The 22,457-nt window shown below is 39.2% G+C and overlaps 1 protein-coding gene across 2 annotated transcripts in view; it reads left to right on the forward strand.

Moving 5' to 3' along the window:
• RBKS (ribokinase) overlaps positions 1 to 22,457 on the forward strand; it is an 80,635-nt gene that overhangs the window by 16,532 nt on the left and 41,646 nt on the right. For both annotated transcript variants that reach the window (XM_081069597.1, XM_081069598.1), the window contains exons 2-5: positions 4,241 to 4,373; positions 14,515 to 14,578; positions 15,635 to 15,697; positions 18,555 to 18,719. In XM_081069597.1, the coding sequence (XP_080925723.1) occupies positions 4,241 to 4,373; positions 14,515 to 14,578; positions 15,635 to 15,697; positions 18,555 to 18,719 (425 nt within the window). The remainder of the gene's footprint in view (positions 1 to 4,240; positions 4,374 to 14,514; positions 14,579 to 15,634; positions 15,698 to 18,554; positions 18,720 to 22,457) is intronic.

A 22,457-nucleotide genomic window follows, 5' to 3' on the forward strand; every position in this document is an offset into this window, starting at 1 on the left:
TCTCCACTTTCCATTGTCTGATTCATCTACTTTTTTGAAAAACTAAATAAGCAATAAACTATCTTAGTCTGGGTTCAACAGAAAGCAAGAGCATAAGACAAAGGCTTAAGTGAACATACTCTATTCAGAACTCTGACCCAGAGAGCAGAGTGTGGGACGGGGAAAGTGAAGCTCGGACGTGGGAAGAACCTAGACAAAGATGCTTGATATGTGCAAGCTGTCTACCCCTACCGGCAACTGGTTGCTCAATCCTGCACGACAGCCTGAAGAACCATAACCAAGAGACAGAAACCCTGGAGTGAGAAGAGAGTGGCCGTGGGCAAGGTCCTGTTAGCACCTGCAAGAAGCCAGCTGGGGCCCAGGAAGAACCAAGGGATGGAAAAAGATGCAGGGAGGCCAGAGTGTGACAAGTGGTGTCCCTTATAATAAATAGATTCTTGTCGCACATACCTCCATGCATAAGTATATAAAGTAAAACAAACTTTTGCTCTCTGCCCTTCTCATGGAGACTTCTCATGAACATTTCATTTTCTATGCATTTACATGCCATCTGAGAACATATACATATATCACTTTCCTTTTTAAAAGAACATGAATCAAATCATACTAATCTTGTTCTGTAACTTTTTTTTTTTTTTTTACTAATGTATTACTTGCCTCAAAGTTAGGATTTTAAAAAAAACCCACTCGTTTTAATGTTTTAAAAGACTGACAAAAAGTGATAGGCAGAGGGAGTCTAGACCAGTTGGAACTGAGGCAGCCATAAGAAAAATGAACACAATACAATGGTTTGGCCTCATAAAGGAAATGACTCAAATGAAATTTCACAATAATATATTTAAGCACAAAATATCAAAAATACAAAAGTATGAATTTTCCGCCTTGGGTTTATAACAAACCCTCAAACCTCTGTTTAATGCATTTACTTTTTATAAGGCTTCTCTGCTTAGCAGCATATGCTGTGCAGGTATTTTTGATACAAATCCCTTAGGATTGCTGACCCAACAGCATATCATTTTGCAAGTCAATTTGCCCTGTAGGAGGTACACTGGAAAACACTGATTTAACATGTGTTGAATTAATACATGAATGAACGGATGACAGTATGAATTCCAGTTACAGTTCTTGCTGATAGGAAAGGAATGCTGCTTATATTGGGCTGCAGTGGGTACGGCCTGGTAAAACATGGACTTGTTATTGCCTGACAATTGAACCATCATCCCTGCCAGTCTCCTCCTCCTTCCCATTCATCAACACTTCCATGTCTTTGATTCAGAAGAATGGAAGCTATACAGCGGAGCCGTGGGAAAGAGATGCAGGAGAGGAAAAATGATTTTCCCTCTACCTTTCTGAGTTCTTGGCTGGGACCCCTGTCTGAAAAAACAGATTAACAAGAGAAAAACCAACAGAAGTTTATTAACATGTATCCCTCAGGTATACGTGGGAGAAACCCAGGAAAAAATGAGTAACTCCCCAAGGTGACTTCAAATTCAGCCTTAAAATAGCATCTTAATGGGGAAAGCGGAGAGGGAAGTAAACCTGTTAGGGGAGAGTCAATGACTTTTAGGAAAGATGAATGGGCCCTTAGAATGGATGGGAGGTATGACAGCTGTGACAGTGTCTGTCTGGGTGTGGTGTGGACTTCTGGTCTCCTCTTCTGTGACAAGAGCCAGTGTTCCCTGGTTGATGAAACTACCAGAGAGGGGATTTATGGCAGTTGAGTTCCTTTCGGAGGGTCTGTCTTTAGGCTGAGTTCAGAGAAAGCCTGTCCCCATTTTGCTATTTCTCAAGTGCCTACAACTCAAAATCACCAATTATCAAAACAGTGTATTTTGGGTGGCATGTCCTGAACTCCTACCATCATATTTCTGGGTGGCATATTCTGCTACCCTTCGGAGAAAAGGGGAGACTTACAAAGATTTGTCCAGTCAGCAAATGTGTTCACCCCATGCTAAGTGACTACAGACTATAAGGTACTATTGACCAAATGGGGAACACAACAGATGGGGTCCCTGCCCTCCTGCAGGGGAAGTCTACAACCGAGGGAAGAAAGATAAAAGTAGGGCAAAGATGCAGAAGGAAAAGAAAAGAAAATAGGATTCCAAAGGAGTGAGGAATTTCAGTGATGGCTAAATTAGCACAGTGCTTGTGTTAATATAAGTTGTTTAAATCCCAACCATCTGCTACCACATCCAACACATACACGCTGTACCCCTGATTTCACTCCTCCCCCACATCCAGATACATCCCGATAATAATTTGGTGATACATTTTTCATGATTTCCCACAGTTGATAATAAAAAATACACTTGATTCAAACCGGTGGATTGTGACCCAAATCTAAGTGTAAATATAGTGGAAGTCATAAGTTTCTTTAGTGACAGTCTTACTAATTAAGTTATTTGGCCTGTTTTCAGCCACATTGGCTATTTCTTTTTAAGGTTGTTATGAACATTGTAGCAGCATCAATAAGCCAAGAATTCACACAGTTACTCAATCACACAGATTACTCATCATTGCCTGTTCATAACAGAATCCTAAAATGTTTAAGATTTCTGATGCAAATCAAAATCTCATCATCTCTTGTCATTGCTAAATTAAATGACAGGATAATAACATTACATTAAACCCATTTTTCTCTTGATTGAGTACCTTTTTCAGAAGTGAACCTTGTAGATGTATATTTTTTTCATCAGTACTATCAATGCATTTAGAATCCAAGATAAAAATAGAATGGAAAAGGGGAGGAGTGGAGTGGGATGTTTTCAAATTATCCACGAGTCTCTTTTGAATCTCAAATAACCGCATTTAACAGTGCCATGCTAGGGACTGGAGTAGTTGAGCTCAATTTATTGAGACTTTTAGAACTCCATAAAGGAGGTTCACAGGTTGAACTGGGTGTTTATTGACACAATCATACGTTCTTGTCATCAGTCATATGGCATTCCATTGCAAACAGGCTGTTGGCATTGTTCTGTTACTCTATTAAGATACTGGTTTCAGCTAGATTCCCAGCCTATGTGGGAAATGAATAGAAATTTCTAATCTGCTAAAACAGAGTAGGTTCTCAGTCTACTTACTATTGTGAACTCTCTTGTCCTTTCTTTCCTGTCCAAAGCGAATGAACCTGTTTGGTCACAACTGCCATCGCTTCATTTGCTCCATCTGGCCCTTGGCTGACTTCTCGTAGCCAACCTGTCCTCATGCCGCTGAGCCCATCTTCTTCACTTGCTCTTCTACCCAGAACTCCCTTTCCATTTTAAAGTCTTCTGTCCTTCAAATATTTTGTTTCCTCACATCTTCCATCTTTACTTGAAAATCATATACTGGAGCAAACCTATTACTCTCACTTTTTGACTCATTTAATACTATCCTCATTAGGCAGTAACATACCAGTAATAACATGTCAGTAAAAATCCTTAGCTCTTAGAGAAGTTGATGAAGGGTTAGACTGAAACAAGATTGACAATAGTTGAATCTGAGTTATGGGTGTAGGGGAAATCAGTATACTATTTTCTCTAGTTTTGTATGTTTAGAGTTTGCGACAGTAAAAATTGAAACTAAACTTAGCTCTTTAGAATCCATTTTTTTCAAATGGGTACCTCTTTGGAGTCAGTGCATGAAATGAGTAATAGACACGATGTTTTAGGATGAAAACTTGATCCTGCCATCTAAATTCCCCATTCCCATGCCACCCACGAGGAAAACAAGATTCTTTACTGCCTGGAATTGTACCTTCTCTCTTCTCCTTAGGTCCTGAAGTGATTACCAGAATCCCAGTACACTTCCTGCTTCTTATCAAAGTGACCAGATAAACCCAAACAGAAACACACATTAACTTGGTTCCATTGATTAAGTCCCACTGTGACTAAACCTCTGTGCTGGGCATTGGGAAGGGGGAATATGAAGATACTTCCTTCTGACAGTTCCCCCAGATGGAAAACAGGACACCCATGAACAACCCTGTTGCAGTGCAGACAGGAGGACCTGCACACAGCCAGCGGTGCAGGTGTGGGGCAGTGGGGGACAGAGGACTTCTGTCAGGCAGATGGATTCTGGACAGTGACACAGACTACTGAATGTTACCTTAAAGAAAAAGGGACTCTTCCCTGCGTCTGCTCGCAGTCTGATTGCTAAGGCGAGAGCGCCATCAGATAACCTCCCTCTCTCTTCTGAACAACTTCAATTGATTGCAGTTACCAAGGTGCTTTTTTGTCTTTCTCTTTTTAAATTATGATAGTCTTACTCCTCGTTTGCCAAAAACTGGAGAAACCATCCATGGACATAAGTTTTTCATTGGCTTTGGAGGGAAAGGTGCCAACCAGTGTGTCCAAGCTGCTAGGCTCGGAGCAAGGACTTCCATGGTGTGCAAGGTGAGTGTCAGGTTCAGTGGAGAGGATTCTGAAGGTACGAATCTGGTTTTAAGACTTGAGTTCATTGTTGTTGTTTTTAACTACTTTAAAGTGAACAATTCAGTGGCATTTAGTACATTCATAATATTGTACAACCACCCTCTCTACCTAGTGCCAGAACGTTTCCATCATTCCAAAATAAAACTCCTTACCATTAAACAGTTTATTCTCCCCATTTCCTCCTCCCCGCAGCCCTTGGCAACACCAGACTGCATCCTGTCTCTGTGGAGTTATCTATTCTGGATATTTCCTATATATGGAATCATATGTGACATTTCGTGTCTGGCTTCTTACACTTAGCATAATGTTTTCAAGGTTCATCTACCTTATAACAGGTATCAGTACTTCCTTTTGTGGCTGAATAATATTCTATCACATATGCCACAATCTGCTTACCTAGTCGTCTGTTGATGGACAGTTGGCTGTTTCCACCTGTTGGCTCTGGTGAACAGTGCTGCTATAAACACGTATGTGCGTGTACTTGTGGGAATGCTTGTTTTCAATTCTTTTAGAAGTTCATTGCTTTTAAGGATTTAAATAAGAGTGCGCCATTTTCCTTGGCATGTATATTAGCTTCTACCTCACTGAATCCTGTGGGAAGTGGCAGTCCTCAACTAACTTCATGGTGCATTGGCTGAGTTGAATGAGTTGATAACTAGAAGGTGAGCAGTGAGGAGAGTAGCCTATTTTGATGGGTATCTCTGTGCAACTTCCAAACAACAGCATGAATCATCCTGATCTGAGCAGGTTTCACTGCAGCAACACAGCTTTGGGAAGTTATGAGACCGAGTTATTTCCTCATCTCTAAGTTCTTTTCGTCTAATGCTGTATCTTGGGTCAGAAAGGAAACTGGGCCTTAATGAACTGCACATAACTGATCTTTGGGCATAGTTCTGTTTTCAGGTATATAAAGAAATGATGTGTAAAATACAGTATTCCTATTTCCATCCTACTGAAATTATTTGAAAATAAATCAAACAAAATTGGCTGCCAAAGGTTCAACTTTTGCATCTTTAATGAAATGTTAAGATGCTATCATTACTGGTATAACAGGAAAGGTAGTTTATTTATTTTAGGAAGGTGTAAACTGGGTCTGCACCATCCTAAAAGAAAAATGTAAGAAGTTTAAAAGGATAAGCTCTCTCCTGTGAACTGGGTAGATTTTACCAAAATTTCTCTGAAATGTCACTTCCAATTGCATACAGCACTTTTCTCTCCATGGGAGTCTTTAAATGATGCACAAACTATACAATTATCATTTCATCTACTAATGAACTGTAGCTTTATTTCTGATTTCTGATTAACGTGATATAGTTCTCATCTGGCTATTTGGTCGAAAATATCACATGAAATACAGATTCAGAATAAGATACCCCATTCGCTAAGGGTGAGCTCTCGATAGATATAAAACATCAATTAATCCACAGTTAATTACTGATGACCTGTTATGTGCTAGGAATTATGGGGCTTGGAGAGGGAGCTGATTAAAAATGTTAGGCCTGTCCCATCCTATACTTGATTAGAAACTCAGGGTTTGGAGAGTAATCAGATGGTGCTGATATAAGGGGGTTTGGGAACTGGAAAGAGGTATCATTTCCTGCCTGAGAAAACCTGGACAGAGAACTGGTATTGGAAGCAAGGTACCAAGAATGGCTACCCTGAGGAGAGGGGAGTTCCCTAGAGCTGGAGCTGCTAAGAGAGAGATTAGAAAACCCCCTCCTGCAAGCTTTATAAAAGCTATTCATGTAGCCATTAAAGTCAAAATTGGATGTCCCCTGGGATCTCATCCAATGCTGAAGATTTTGAGATTGGTTTTATTTTAGGTCTGTTGAATTTGAGACAGGGAGAGAAATGCAAAATAGAAATATTTGCATTGTGGAACTGAACTTGGGAAATGAATCATGAAACCATAAGAGTGGATGTGAGAGGAATAGAAGGCAGAGGGCTGTATTTGGGGAAATTTTCCAGTTAGGAGGTTGATTAAAGCAAAAGTGCTATTTGTCTTATTCTGGTATGTGTATGGTGGTTTGTGTCAGCACCTGTACAATGTTGAAAATTCTTTTTCTCTATCACGCCGTCATTTAGTCATCTAGTGTTTAGCCTCACAGTGGAATTTAACCTGGATGTCTGGACAGAGGGGAAAAGAAAACATAGTTTGAGCTAAAACCTATACAGGGTTACTTTGCTTTGATAACCCGGGACCTTTACACGTGGCTTTATTTAAGCTTAAGCAAATTGCATACTATTCTTAGACTTCTTAATAAGAAAAAGAAAATCTCTTTTATAGTGGAAGTTATTGCTACCCATTAATCGTGGTATTTCTTTCCATTGTGAAATATATTTTTATCAAGCACATTAGCCAAACTGCTTTATAGCAGTTTGTTAAAAACGACAAATTCCAAGTAGCGACCAAAAATCATTACTCAAGATAAAAATGAACAGATGGAACAAAAGAAAAACAGATAGAAAATTTCCTCTGGTTTTCTTAGCAATATTAACTTCTACTGCTGCCCTACAACAAACTAAAATTTAAGCTTTCATAAAGTAAGACTGTTTGATGGCACATGCAAAACATCTTATATTAAGCTAAGGAGAAATATTTCTCAAGATATCGTGGCAAGGACTTGTAAGAGTCCATCAATACACGTACAGTGAAATGTGTATAATGAAACACTTCAAGTAGTTAAGAGTTGTATAGTCAATATTCAACTGAGTCATGGGCCAAGGCTAATGGGACATGATACATTGAGATGAAAAATCCAGACAGACATCACAGAAAATGAAAGTCTTCTTGGCAGGGTAAAGAGCCTGTTGGGACACCTTTCATAGGACTTCACCTGATTTGTTTAAGTGTCTCCTCTTCCTCAATTCCAAATGTTAGAGGAGGAGGGTATTTCTGATCAAAAACTGCAGCTCAGGAGGACCACGGTAGATAAAGGGCTCACCTTGAGTGGCCACTATGATCCCAGAGGCCCTGCTTCTTGTGCAGGTGGGAGGAAGCCACAAGCAGACATGGACCCAAATGACCCAGATCGAAAATCAACAAACTGAGAAGGACTTCAGGAAATTACCTGGTCTTGCTCCCTTCAAATGTTAGACTATCTACTTCTAAACTAATACAAGTAGTGGTTTGTTTTCCTTTCAGAATGGCCCGGTAGGAAGTTCTGTGACAGAGGCAGTATGTTAGAGCAGTGCTACTCAAAGTCTGGTCCTCAGGCCAGGCAGTAAACTGTCACTGGTCTGGACAATACAGAAATTGAGAGCAAAAAGAAATATGTATAGCAATTTGATGGAATAATTTTATAGCTGTTGTATAGAATAGTAATAAATTAGGCCTTGTATTTTGTATGACTCTTTTCATTTCATTATTATATTTTACAAAATTATTAGTCCGCAAATGGATTGAAAATGAAAAAAAAAAAACCTGAGGCTTCACCACAGATAGCTTGAAAAGTAGTATATTAAAGTACCTATCATCTCAACCAAGAGAGTGCCTTCTATGTTAAATTATCGTGGGACAATCAAGTAATCCTGTGCTGAGATTTGAATTTTCAAAGATCAAAAATTAGTCACCAGACCTTTCCAGGTAATATACAATGAAGTGAAATCTGTCCTTTCCTGAACTCTGTTGAAAGACCACTGGTTAAAACCTAGTTGGCTGTGTCTACTGGAAAGCCTGGCCACATATCCAAACGCAGGGGAGCCTCTGGCCCTAACCAAATAAATAAAATATGCCTCATAAAGGAAGAACAGAAGAAATAATTGGATTACAAACCCACCACCACTCTCAGATAAGCAGGCCTGATCATGCTGGATTGTAACATTAACTTTGTATAAAGGCCATTATTAAGGTAAACACCCATTTATCTAGGATTCAAACAACCAGCAAGCTTAAACAACTGGAATTTTGTGTATTTTGCTTTCATCATTTATAATAAAGCCACAAATGACAAGTTAAAAAGTGAATGTGAGGGATTTATTCAAAAAACCAACTGCTGGATTTTGTTACAGGACAACAAATGTAGCTTAGTCTCCTAAACCTGCTGTTCATTTTGACCCTCAGGCACTGAAAAGTCACAAAAATGCTTAAATCATAAAGATTAAACTATATTCAGCTTAGTTTTGGTGTTAATTATATTTTCACATATTCTGTGAAATCAGTAACCTGTTTTAACATATATAACATTTTCTGCTGAATATTCCATTTCATGTGACCTCAGGTAAGATACCTTGTTCCTCTTAGGTTTTATTTACCTCAAATATACGCTGACGGTGGAATTACGAGATGTTTCCTGACATTCAAGGATTCTAAGCAGCCCGTTCCTCAACCATTTTGAAATAGATGTTTATTATGATGGTGCTGACTCAGCATTAGGTTGTTGGCTCTGGAGGTGGCAGCCACTGACTGGCCCTCCCTCCACGCAAAGAGAAGCCTCCCAGTGGTAAGAGTGGAGGAAGCACCTCAGTCCCCTTAGCTGGAGAAATAAATGTTCTTGCTCCTGATACACGCGCCCTTGTTTTCCATGATCCTAATTCCCATCTCTCTGTACAAGTGAATGATCCAATACAGTAGCCACCAGCCCCGTGTGGGTATTTTGATTTAAATTAAATCTAAAATAAAATTTTAAATTAAAATTAAATTAAAAATTGAGTTCCTCAATCACACTGGCTGCATTTCAAGTATATGTATTGGGGAGCACAGCTACAGGACATTTCATCCTGATAGAAAGTTCTATTCAACAGTGCTGCTCTAAAATATTCGGGGTGGAGCTGAGCCCAGCATTTCCTTAAGAGCATCTGGGGTTCTGGCAGTTGCTTTAGCTTAGGTGTGCGTGGCTGTCACAGTTGCTGATGACCTGGCATCTTTCACATGGAACAGGCACACGGACAGGCTACCTCAAACTGTGTGGTTTTCCCAGAATCTTTCTGCCCAGAAGTACTTCACTGCTGCTACCAAAAGCGCAGGAAAGTGCCTTTAAGAGAACTGTTAGAAACAAAACCTTGGATAGAACCTTTCTGCAGCCACAACTAGAATGGTATGGGTGCTTGTAGTCATGTCCCTTTAAGAATGATAAATAGGCCCAAAGAAAATGAACAGACAGGCAAGTGTTTGATCAAAGGTGATCAAATACTTACAGAACACCTTTAATGCAGAAGGCTTACGGGGGAATAAAGGTATGCTGAGCTACAGTCTCCAATAAGCTTTTAGGAAGACTAGACTTTAAGGAAGATGGTTTAGGCAAACAATATAAGATGGTATTCAATTGAATGTTTAATTATATAGTATCATTAGGAATGCTGTAGGGGTTCTGGAAATAAGATTAACAAAGGGTAGAATAGGGAAGGTAGGCCTTAAGCCGATGCTTGAAAAACAAGTACAGTTTGATGAAGTGGAGGAGAGAGGAAAGAACTTCTACGTTCTCATTCTCATAAGCGAGAGCAAGAAAATAGACATGAATATCCTGAGCTCACATTGTGTTTTAACACAAATGATAATGTCAAGTTAATCGTGCTTCTACTGACCACTCTGAAAAGCAGAAATCCAACTATTTTTGCCAAATATGAGTTTTAGAAAGATAGAAGCAAAAGAAGCAAATGGAAACAGGCCTGGGCCATATCCAAATGAGACTGGAGTCAGCCAACACAAGCCAAAGAAATCGTCTTCTCGGGCTTTACCTTACCTTGGTCCCAGTGTGGGACCCTGATGGGCCCGTCTTTCCCAGCAGATGCTGCAGGTCACTTCTCGTGCTCGCACTTAGTCGACTTACCTCCCTAGTACCAGGCAGGACTGTGCCCTCCCTCTGCATTTCTTCCACACAAAGCTTACAGACACTTCCTCACCTGCAACCAGTGGTCCTCAAACTGGAGGCCACTCATTGTAATCACCTGGGAAGCTTTCTATGGTTCCCACCTACAGAGGGGTTGATTGAATGGGTCTGACGTGTAATCTGGGCCTCAGGACGTTTATAAGCTCCTCAGGAGATACTAATAAGCAGTCATGGTTGAGAACTACTGGTTTCCTGCCTGCCAAAGATAACTGACGCTAGTCCTACCCTACAGCCTGGCTAAGATGGAACAATTTGCGGCAAAATGTAGCTTGATAATGGCAGAACTGAAATTACATTCCAGTTTTCCTGACTCCCCTATGCACCATTTGCTTCATGGCCAAGATACTTACAGTTTTCATATTAACTTGATAGCCAGTGTGTGATGGGAAAAATAAGGAAGCCTCCAAAGATTCCCATGAAGATTCCTTTATAACAGTTGTTATTGTAAGGGACTTTCATTTGTATCAGTCACGGTGATTTTCAAGATATTTGCACTCAGCTCCCAGTGGCAGGCAACAAAGGACATCTTTGCATGGAGTCTACTCCTTAGACTTCTGGTTATCAATTTCTAGTTACTGGGGAAGAGATTTAACCTTGGGTCAGAAGTAAGCAAAGGAGATTGGAAGGTGTTCACTTCTTCCAACCTAGTAAAAAATAAACCCAGGAGAATGAATGCGTAAGAAGCTTTGAGGGTGAAGAAATGGGGAAGATGGCGTTCTGTTAGTGTAATATTGCACGTCACCTGTGCAACTGCAGAAAGAAAAAGAGGATCGTTTTAAATAGGACTTAGATTTCCATTGCTGTTTGTCCACATTTTGATATGTGATTTAGATCTACTTAAAGCTTAAACATTATTCCCAAGGCATAGATACCCTCCCCCTTGGCTATCTTATTCTCATGAAGGTAACGGGATACATAGAACACTATTAGTTACACCAAACCATTCATGGAGGTGCTATGTTTTTTATTAGAATCGTAGAAATACAGTCTCATTTTAGAAATAATTTCATGCACCCACATGTTTACTTCCATGATCAAATGCTCTTCTGTTTGAAAATAGGAAGCAACAGGAAGAATGGGGGAGTCGGAGAACCAGGTGGGCACAGAAGTAGTTTATAAGACTGAATCCAAGCAGCAGTAGTCCTGCCCTTCCTCCACAAGAAGCAGCCTGATGATGATGATGATGATGATGATGATGATGATGATGATAGCACCAAACCCTTACTTAATCCTTTGCCAATTTAAACGTGCTTTCTTTCATGCATAGTATTTTATTTTATCCTCACAGCAAACTTGCTATAACTTTCCAGATAAGGACACTGAGTCCTAGAGAGTTAAAATGGCTTGCCAAAATCACACAGCTAGTGAAAGGGGCTTTCATGACACAAACGAAACTACTATCTTTCCATTTGTAGGCTTTTCATCACTTCTTTTATTATATGTTGTAATGTATCACTACAACCTAAATGTAAAGTTAAAGGAGCTAGAGCTGACTTCTCTGAATCCTCAGCAGTGTTGTTACCGTTCCATCATTTTTTAGTTACCAGATTTTTATTTTTGACAAGGGAACATCAAAGATGGCAAAAGCAAAGTATTCTGTTCCACTTCTCACTTAATAAGAATTTAAAGGCCATCCAACAGACTTGCCAGGAAATCACTATTAGAATAAACCTAGACCATAACCATCACCAAGGGATCCAGCCATCAGGTGACGCTCTCAGCAGGACAAAGGCAGGCCACTGCTACAGCCTCTCAGATATGACTGAAGCGAGCCTGCAAACACAGGTCCCCTGCACACGAAATCCCTGCCATGGACGCCTCTGTGCATATGACTTCCACCTGGTATTATGATTGCCTCCGTATGTCTTATTTCCCTCTGATACTATCAGTTTCTTGAGGGCAGAGTTGCATGTTGTTTTGGTTTCCTCCTCCCCTCCAACAATTCTTCCTAATCCCTGCACCACTTCCTAATGTTTACATCATCACCACCATGTATCACCTTACACAGAGTTTGCCTGTGTGAGTATAAAACCAACAGGAAAAGGGAGAGAAGTTTCTGTGCTCAAATTTGTATCAGGCCCCACATGTTTAGGGATGGCTTCTTCTTAATCCCCACAACATTATTACTGAACATCTTGATCGCTCATGGGAGAGAGTTAAATAATATAAAAAAAAGATGAGAGAACAAAGAATATTTCTGGTATGAATCTTTGACCTAAGAAATAGGATACTTTGGCACTTACCTAGTAAATAAATGGCCAGCCTTCCATGAAGGAAACCTTGGTGGATGGTCCTTCCAGGGAACTCTCCTCACAGCAATGCTTTGGAGTGGATGCTCTTGTAGAGACAGAAATTCTGCTGATAAAAAATTATTATATACTGTTTGATATTATTGCCTATTCAGCATTTCAGCCTGAAAAGGAGCCCAGGAAAAAGTGTTCTCTGAGGAGGAATGTATCAGAAGTGGCATTTAAATCAGGGGTCAGCAAACATGGCCCATGGGGCAAGTCTTGCCTACTACGTATTTTTGTAAATGAAGTTTTATGGAACACAGCCACATCCATTTGTTGACAGTTTTTCTTTGGCTGCTGCAATGACAGAGGTGAACTGTTGCAAAAGAGACCATATGGCCCACAATATCTAAAATATTACTTATCTGGGTCTTTATAGAAAAAAAAAACCCAACCTGTGATTTAGACAGTCCAAAAGCTCACCAGGAAATTTTATTTTCATTCATTGAGGATCGTGGCTCAAGTAAATCTTTCGGTTTCTATATTGAAATATCCAGAGAGGAACAATTTTCTGTGGAAGAGCAGAACATAGTAGAAGCGGCTGAGACCTAAATAGACACAAAATCCATTGATGTAGTGCTCACCCGCAGGACAGAAAAATAGAAGTACAGTTCAAGAGTGTCAAGCCTAAAGACCTACAGGGGCCGAGCAGGTCACATAAATTGCAGTGGGCCAGGTGGGGCGGTGGGGAACCAGAGAGCATGGGCTGATCTTTGGGGTAGTACCAGCTAGGTTGCCTTGCAGGAATGTCGGCCCAGTGTTACCTACCAGAACCTCTGAATTTTACCAGAGGAATTTTTCTGGAGGTTACCAGAACCTCCAGAAAATCTGTTTGCTTTTGTGAAATCTAATATTGAGATGTTGACAGCTGGTTAAAACTAAAAACAGGAGGACCTCCACACAAAAACCTGCCCGTGGATGTTTATAGCAGCTTTATTCATAATTGCCAAAATTTGGAAGCAACCAAGATGTCCCTCAGTGGTGAATGGATAAATAAACTGGTACATCCATACCAGAGAATATTATCCAGCGCTAAAAAGCAATGAGCCAACAAGCCACAAAAAGACATGTAAGAACCTTAGGTACATATTGATAAGTGAAGGAAATCAGTCTGAAAAGGCTACATACTGTATGATTCCAACTAGGTGACATTCTGACAAAGACAAAACTATAGAGACCGTGAAAAGGTCAGTAGTTGTGAGGAACTAAGGGGCACAGAGTGATGAATAGGCAGAGCACTAAGGATTTTTAGGGCCGTGAAACCATCTGTGTGATAATATAATGGTGGATACATGTCTATACATTTGTCAAAACCCATAGAATGTACCACATCAAAATGAAACCGAATGTAAACCATAGAGTTTGACTGGTAACGATATGTCATTCGAAGTCCATTGAGTGTAACAACTGTGCCACCCTAATCGTGTTCTCTATGAACAATGGGTTCCAAAGCAAAACCTGAAGTATCATTACCAGAATGGATGCTAGAATGGAAAAACAACCGAATTCCACTATACCAAGTTATCAAGGGCTTTTTAAAATTCCCTCCTCTGTGCCCTCCGTGTCAGGGGCAGGGGAGAAGACAAGATTCTAAATCGCCAGGCAGGTCATTACAAAGATGCTGTCATTTACAATGAAGTAACAAACAACTGAGATGCTTCATAAATATTGCAGATAGTTGGTGGTGGGCAGCTCTGGCCAGTGGGAATTTCCACGTGAACAGATCAAAAACGAGAATGAACCTATAGAACTTGTGTCAGTTATTAAGTGCCTCCCATTTTAGGCAGGCTTTCAGTGGAACATTAACATATAACAATTCTTTGGGCTAAAATCAAGTCTAGCGACTTACATTAAGATTAATTAGTTAATGTTTATAAAGTACTGTGCAGATATGCCCTTTTAAAATGCTAAGTATTCTGAAAACTACATTGTAGCATTTTACTAAATATAAAAGAACTAATGTTCATCATTTCTTTGGTACAGGTTGGCAAAGATTCTTTTGGCAATGACTATATAGAAAACTTAAAACAGAATGACATTTCTACAGGTAAAATTTTATCTCTTTTAAAGTTGGCTTTTATAACATTCTTCTATGATCTGTTTACAAGAAAAGTTGAATGTAGAATAGAATTATTAGATCCTCCCCTGGTGGCCAGAGAATTTTTATGCACAGCTTTGTCTAGCCTTGCTTGAATAGCCTATGGTTCATTCTTCCACGTACATTCTTCCAGATGGGAATAAAACAATCGGAGGTTTCAAACCTTCATCTCATGGAAATGTTTCAAAAGCAAGTGACAAGAAAAAACAGGTACTATATCCACAAAAGATATTTTAAGAAAAGTCATTGAGTATCATAGCTGGAGATGACCTTAGAAACTACAGAGGCTGACGCTATCCTTTCACAAAAGAGAAAACCAAAGGCCAAGGAGGCTCTGAATTTGTCCGAGAGCACACAGCTACCGTGTGTCCCCGACAATAAGACCCAGCTGGACAATCAGCTCTAATGCATCTTTTGAAACAAAAATTAATATAAGACCCGTTCTTATATTATATTCTGTTAGATACGACCGGGTCTTATACTAATTTTTGCTCCAAAAAGAGCTGGAGCTGGGACTAGAACGCAGGTCTTCGCCAAGGCTGCCTGATCAGCATTTTCATTTACATGCCAGGCCATAATTCTTCATGAGAAGCAAGGCTTATGAGAATGAAAACAACCAAATGAGTTCATTTTATAGGTTTGACCTTTAGTCTTTCATCTCAAGTCTGTCTTTTCTTTCACTGAAGAAATATGGTGGTGTTGAAAAATGCACATGTACAATGCATGATACAACTATGGATAATTTGGGGAAACTAGAAGTGGGGTGGTTTTCCGGGTTATTTATTAGTATGTAGAGAAAAGGTGCAACTAAGTCTAAAGACGTATTTTCTTCATTTTGTATAAGTGAGGAGTATAAATTAGCACTAACTACTTATTTGTTTTTTATCATTCCAGATGGTTAAAGGTTAAAAAGTTTTCTAAGGATTAGTGGTGCATTGAAATTGTTACAGTAAATTATCCATGCCAGGCTGTATATATGTGATTGTAAATTCTTCTTTCTTTTAGAATTTGCATATCAGACTGAAGATGCTGCTACAGGAACTGCTTCTATAATTGTTAATAAAGAAGGTATGTTTTGCATATCAGAGTGTCATTTCATAAAACAGTTCATTTCCAGAACTAGAGCAGAAACATCAATTTTTACCATAATCCAATGGATATGTCACCATACCCACCGTTCCAAAGCTGAAAGTGTGATCTTTCCAATCTAAGTGTTTCCCTTTATACTTCCCAAGTTGGTCATTCAAGTATAAAATTGTCCATCCAATACATACAGCATTATAGTTGCCTCAAAATAATATTTATATCCTATGACGTCCCATTACCCTTCATGTGAATGCAGAACTGATGTTTGTCTCTCACAGCAGTAAAGTATTCATCTGTCATTTCAGTTACACTAGATAAATAAATGTAAATAGGTGCAAAAGAAAGCTGATGAATCATATTTATAGAATATTTACTGAGCAAATGGCAGCAACTCATTACTTCTAACTTATCGTTAGTGTTCAATTTTGTCTGCTCTTTCAACAGCAATCAAATCTCAAAAGTCTACATATACAGGGGGGTTGGGGGATCACATTATATCACACAGTGAGGGATATAAATGACAAACGTCTAAGTATTGCTTTGTGTTGTGCACCTGAAACTAATAAAAAAAAGAACACACACACTCACACAAAAGACAAAGAAAAGAATAAAAAGGGGAAAAAAGAATGTATTACTTATTCAAAAATTAAATCAATTAAAACAAGTATATTTATATATTTAAAACATAAAAAACAAGTCTATATATACAACTAAGTCTGTCACAAGGCCTTGGAATCTTTGAAAACAGTAACATCCCTTTACCCTCAAGTAAAGTTGTCATAATTTCTGCCAACTGTTGTAAATGTGAAAACACCTACATAAGATTTTTAAAATCAGAATTAATATTCAGGACTAAGCATTTCATGGGGCCCCGAGGACAGAACCTAGTGCATTCTGGGCAATCAGTGAGCACTGGGTTAAACTCGGATTTGTCACAATATGTCTTTAATTTACACTGCAGTTTCACAACATCATTCCTCACAGAAGATATAGTATTTTTAGCTCTATTGTAGTGATCCCAAAGTTGCAATAACAACAACAAAAATGTATTCCGCTTAAAGACAGTGGATACAAGTTTTTACTCTAACAATAGACAGTCTGTGTTCATTATTTTAAGTTTCCTCGTAATTATTGCTGCAAACAGCAGCTCCTTCCCTTCCTTAAACCTTTTTTGTGTGTGTGTTCTAGGGATATCTTTGAGATCTGTTTCTTCCTTATCTCTGTACAAAGATATAATTTAATACTGTGTATTGAGTGTCTATTATGGTGGACTTTGTCTGGTTTATAGTGGATGGTAATGCCCTCGAGAGTATAGACTGTAGTAGAAGAGCTAACACAAATATCCAGACAGGTGACAATCAGCTCCTTTCAATGAAGGAGTGAGTAGCAAGGTAACATAAGGAGTTCCGTTTTGACAAGTTAAAGTTGAGACATGAACGAGCTAGCCACATGGCACTGTCCACCAGACAGCTGTGTCTTGGGCTTGTGGCTCATCAGCCAAAGCCAGGTCAGAAATTTAGCCTTGGGAGTCAGCAACCCAGAAGCAGCAGCTGACTCTAGCAGAGAGAATGAGGTCACTGAAGGAGGAGGGGAAGGAGATATGCTGTCTTTCAGTGTGTGGGGACTTTGAATTTTTCCAGCACCGAGGTTGGGTTTATGCTGACCCATCCCCACTTTATTAAGTCCTCCTTGCGGCCAACAAACACATCTGTGGTAAGATGATAGGCTAGCATGTGTTCTGTGTTCAGAGGGAATTTTAGGTCATGTCTATACAAGAGAAGCACTAGCAGCCTGGGGCACAAAACATGACTGCTGCAACGCATCCCTCTAGATCAGTGCCATCCAATAGAAATAAAATCCAAGCCATGTCCATAACTTTAAATTTTCTATCAGCCACATTTTAAAACGAAAACAGAAACAGGTAAAATTCATCTTCATATATTCACTTAACCGAGTAGGTCCAAACTATTATCCTTTCAACACGTAATCAAAAAGTTCTTAAAAACTAATATTTTACCTTCTTTTCTTTGTACTCAGTCTGTGAAATCTGCTCCGTATTGTACAATGAAAGCACATCTCAAATTAGACCAGACACATGTCAAGGGTTCAACAGCCACAAGCGGTTTGTGTTCAGGACTGTCAGGTGAACTCTGGATAAAATGCACCACCACACCTCCCGCATTTAGTCAGATTGTCAAGAGGGGGTCCAAGTGATGCATGTATAAGATTCTATAGTCCTGCTTCTGTTTGATCTGGTACAGGCGAAGCCAAATAACTCTTCTCTCTACCTTAAGTCATGTAGTACACTTTTCCATCATTAGATATTATAAAATGTGGTTTTTTTGATTTACAAAGTCACTTTTCAGAATACCCTAGGGTACTCCTGGAACTGACTGCATACTACAGAGCATTCATTTTTAGCACTAGGCAAGTTTATCCCTGTTTATACTCATTATCACATCTGTCACTTAGGATTAAGAATCTTTACCACATACATTGTACCATCTATTTCCCATAAAAGAAAAATTTTAAGTATGTTATATGCCATTTCTCAGCTAATATTCTTTGTATATAAGAATACTGGGGGGAAAAGAATATTGATAAAGAAATCATTTTTAGATTTTGCTCAAAATGATTAGAACACTATGACTCTTACAGAGATATTGTAAAAGAAGACACACGAGGAATGTGAAATTTAACCTGAATGGCCTAGAAATGTTAAAGTTAATATTTACAACACATTTTATATAATGACTTTATAAGAATGATTGTAACATTGCAGAATATCATTGTTTGGCTTGACTTTATTTTAATATAAATATGTAGAAATTCTTTATAGGCCAGAATATCATCGTTATAGTGGCTGGAGCAAATTTACTGCTGAATACCAAAGACCTGAGGGAAGCCACCGATGTCATTAGAAGAGCCAAAGTCATGATCTGCCAGCTAGAAATAACTCCAGCAACTTCTCTGGAGGCCCTAACAATGGCTCACAGCAGTGGAGGTAATTTTACATATTTGTCATTCTTTCTCTAAAAGCTTTCATCACTGTCTTAATTAAAGTTCACCTTTTCAGCAAAGCAACACTTTTTCTCTAGTAAAATATTCTTTCTCCCATCTGAGATTCAATTTTTTCTTCTATTTCTTGATAATGTTAGAAAACCTTACAAGTAGGATTAAAATAACATGACTAGCATTTCTGCTATCCCGCAATAGAAATCTCCACTCTAGTTAGCAGAAATAATACAAGTAGTAACTAGAATCTCTCAATCAGCCCATTGTCCCAGATAACCTCTAGGTAGTGGAATAATTTCCATTCTGAGAAGCAGAGGCAGCACGTCCTGTATAATCACTGCCCAGGTACATTTTGATAAACATCTCTAGGAATTGAAGATTAGTGCTTTCTCCTCTTTGTAAAAACTTTTCTATAAACAACAAAAGATTATTTATATGTAATATTTTCTATGCTGTCAATGTCCTTTAAACAGCTCTTTTGTTTTGTTTGATCTTTGATTTTGGAAATTTTCAAACATATAAAAACAGGCAGAATCTAAAAACAAACAAAATAAACGAACAAACAAAACAAAACAACAGATTCATAGAAACCGAGAACAAAGGGATGGTTACCAGAGGGATGGGGGTGGGGGGATGGGTGGAAAAGGTGAAGGGGAATATAGTCAACAATATTGTAATAAGTTTGTACGGTGACTACAAGATAATGACTAGAATTAGTGGGGTGACCACACTGTAATGTATAAAAATGTTGAATCATTATGTTGTACACCTGAAAATAATATAACTAATATAATACTGTATACCAACTATACTTAAATTTTTTTAAAAAGAAAAACAAGCAAAAGCAGGCAGAATTTTCCAATAAAACCCATCACCCAGCTTCAACAATTATCAACACTTGGCTAATTTTCATTCATCTATTCTCCCACCCACTCCCCCTCTCCCACCCCCAGCAAATACCAGACTTTGAAAAATCCAAATAGTTTCTTTCAGTTTGTTGCTTTTTTACCATTGACCTGTGTGGAGAGCATCTTCTGAGTTAGAAGCCCATTTCTGATCGTTTCTTAGCTTTGTGATCTTTGCAGAATTAACTGATTTTTCTGAGCCTTATCTGTTAAATGCATATAAAAATACTTCCCTACAGAATTGTTCTAAGAATGGAATAAAATATAGTAAGCTGGTATAGAGTCTCAGTAAACCCCAATTTTCTTCCCTCTTTGGATTAAAATTTGGATAATATCCTCATCTCAGTACCATTTGGTCAAAACAATAAATAAATAAAAATAAAAACTAGCCACCCTCTGACCATGGCTGCTTCTTGATATTACACTAATAGTTCTGTGATTTATATTAAGAACATAGAGAACCACATTGACTTTTCCAGGTAGAACTTTATCATCAAGATACAAAACTAAAAAAAGAAAAAGAGCAGTAAGAGTGTGTATGTGTCTGTGTATGTGTCTGTATAAGTGATTTCTCCCAAAGTGTACAGTGTTTTACTACTTAGCAATAAATGGAAAATACGTTACTGAAATGATTTTGTGGAGAACTTTTAAATGTATGTCATGATGTAACAAATTTTCCTCATGACAAAACAATATGCCATGGCAAATTCTCAGACATTGCATGTATTTTTAGTGGCCTCGAAGCTGTCAGAAAGCATTCTGAGCCCAAACCCATAGGTTCCGTTTTCTCAGAGTGTGACAGATAAAGCCTAATGCTTACGGGAAGCATTGCCCACGTTGCATCCATCTGACTGGTAGTCTGAACACAACAGGCCACTTCATTCATGCTCCTGTCTTTCCTTTTATCGATCAAAGCGTAATTTCTCTTTTTTTCCTACTAACCCTTGCTTCTCAGAGATCCCTGTTTTCTCTGTCCCAGTCTAGTTACCTGTTACCTACCCCGCTTGTGGAGGAGAGAAAGGTACAGCAATCACAGTTGAGGATCCAACCTTTCACAGGTGAGGCTAGAGTTATCCAGATGGACAGGCAGCCTGACCTTGAGCTGTTCTTTGGGTGGGGTCCAGAAATGCTTCCTCCATCACCTGCCAGGCAGTTCTTCCAGTTGAGGAGCTGGGGACCAGGTGCAGCAGAAAGGGGGTTAGATAATGGTGGGCCAAAGACCACTTAGCCTATTTCACATTTTTATGAAGCACCAGCATGCCTAAGTAGTAAGTCTGCGGGACCTTATACACTAATACTAGAAGTAATACCTTGCATCTATGTGTACTTAACAGCCTGTAAAGTATTTTCATATGTGATCCCCAGAAAAACCTTAAAACAAACATGGCGGACATTATTCTCCCAGATTGCAGGGGAGAAGACTGAGACTTGGAGAGCTTAAGTAATTTGCTTAACCAAGGTCGTACTTTTAGTCAGTATAGAAACCAGGATTTCAGATTCCAAGACTGAAGTTACAAAGAAACTTCAACATCCCATTGACTGCTAGTAACTGAGCCTTTATGAAGAGTACCTCTAGAAAAATAAAATCCCATGAATGGTCACATTATCCAACATGTAGCCTAAATTTTGAGTGTTTCACTGCTCAAGTCACAGAGAAGAGACCCTAGAGCAGGGATGTCCAAACTTTTTTCAACGGTTTTCACCAAGGGCCATAGGCGGTAAAATACACAAACAGCCGGGCCACTCACTCGAGGTGAAGTACGTATTGCCTCACCTGGTTTATTTAAGTAAACTAAATATATTTTTGGAATTTGCTGTCAGTCAATAAATAATGGATCGTGGGCCGCAGTTTGGACACCCCTGCCCTAGAGTATTTTCAGCAATATGCCCCCCACACACATACATTCAAGATGTACACACACATACATTCACACGTGTTCCTCTGTCCAGAACTCAGCTGGTCCCCATTTGGTGGTTACCAGCCAGACGCAGCTTAGACTCTATCCCAAGAGAGGTAGGCGTGCGCACGCGCGTGTGTGTGTGTGTGTGTGTGTGTGTGTGTGTGTGTGTGAATTTAATGCAACTTCATTCTCAGGTGAGAATAGTATAATGGAAGGAGCACTGGTTTGGGAGTCATGAAGCATGGCTTTGAATTCAGAATCAATCACTTAGCAAATGGGAGACATAAGACAAGTAAGTCGGTTCCTTGCTCTGTACCTCAGTTTCCTCTGTGAAACAAGAGAACTGGGCTGAGAGCTCTCACAGTTCTTTAAGGCGATGAGGTGTGAATGGACTGATCGCAGAGCAGGCGAAGTCTAAAGATCTGGCCTGCCCATTGCCCCACGAGACTGCATTATCCCATTTACAAGAAAGATGTTAAAATCATCATCCATCATCATCATCATCTGCGGGTTTATTAGTACCGCTCCCGTATCTACTACTTAACTAGTATTGAGTTAAAGACGCTGTATAACTAGATTATATATCAGTTGCTAAAATACAGAGGAAAAAGACACCTCGATCTTTGTATAGCCTGTCTTGGGACTCGCTTGCTGTCTTTACGAAAATGACAGCACGGATTTTAAAGAGATAACACATGCAACATCAGAAATGACTGGCAGCCCTGCGGGCGCCCCCCACTCGGTCACGGTGCTGTGAGACAGGCCCACAGCAGAGCTGGCGCTGCAGCTGCTTGTGATGAAATTATACATGTTGCTTCTGGTCTTTATATCCATTTCAAAGCAAATGGAACATTACAGGAACAATTATAAATAATTGAGATTGTAAAGTCGCCAAGCTTAAATTCTAGGTAAGATACAAAA

This window comes from Rhinolophus hipposideros (assembly GCF_964194185.1).
Source record: "Rhinolophus hipposideros genome assembly, chromosome: 12".
NCBI lineage: Eukaryota > Metazoa > Chordata > Mammalia > Chiroptera > Rhinolophidae > Rhinolophus > Rhinolophus hipposideros.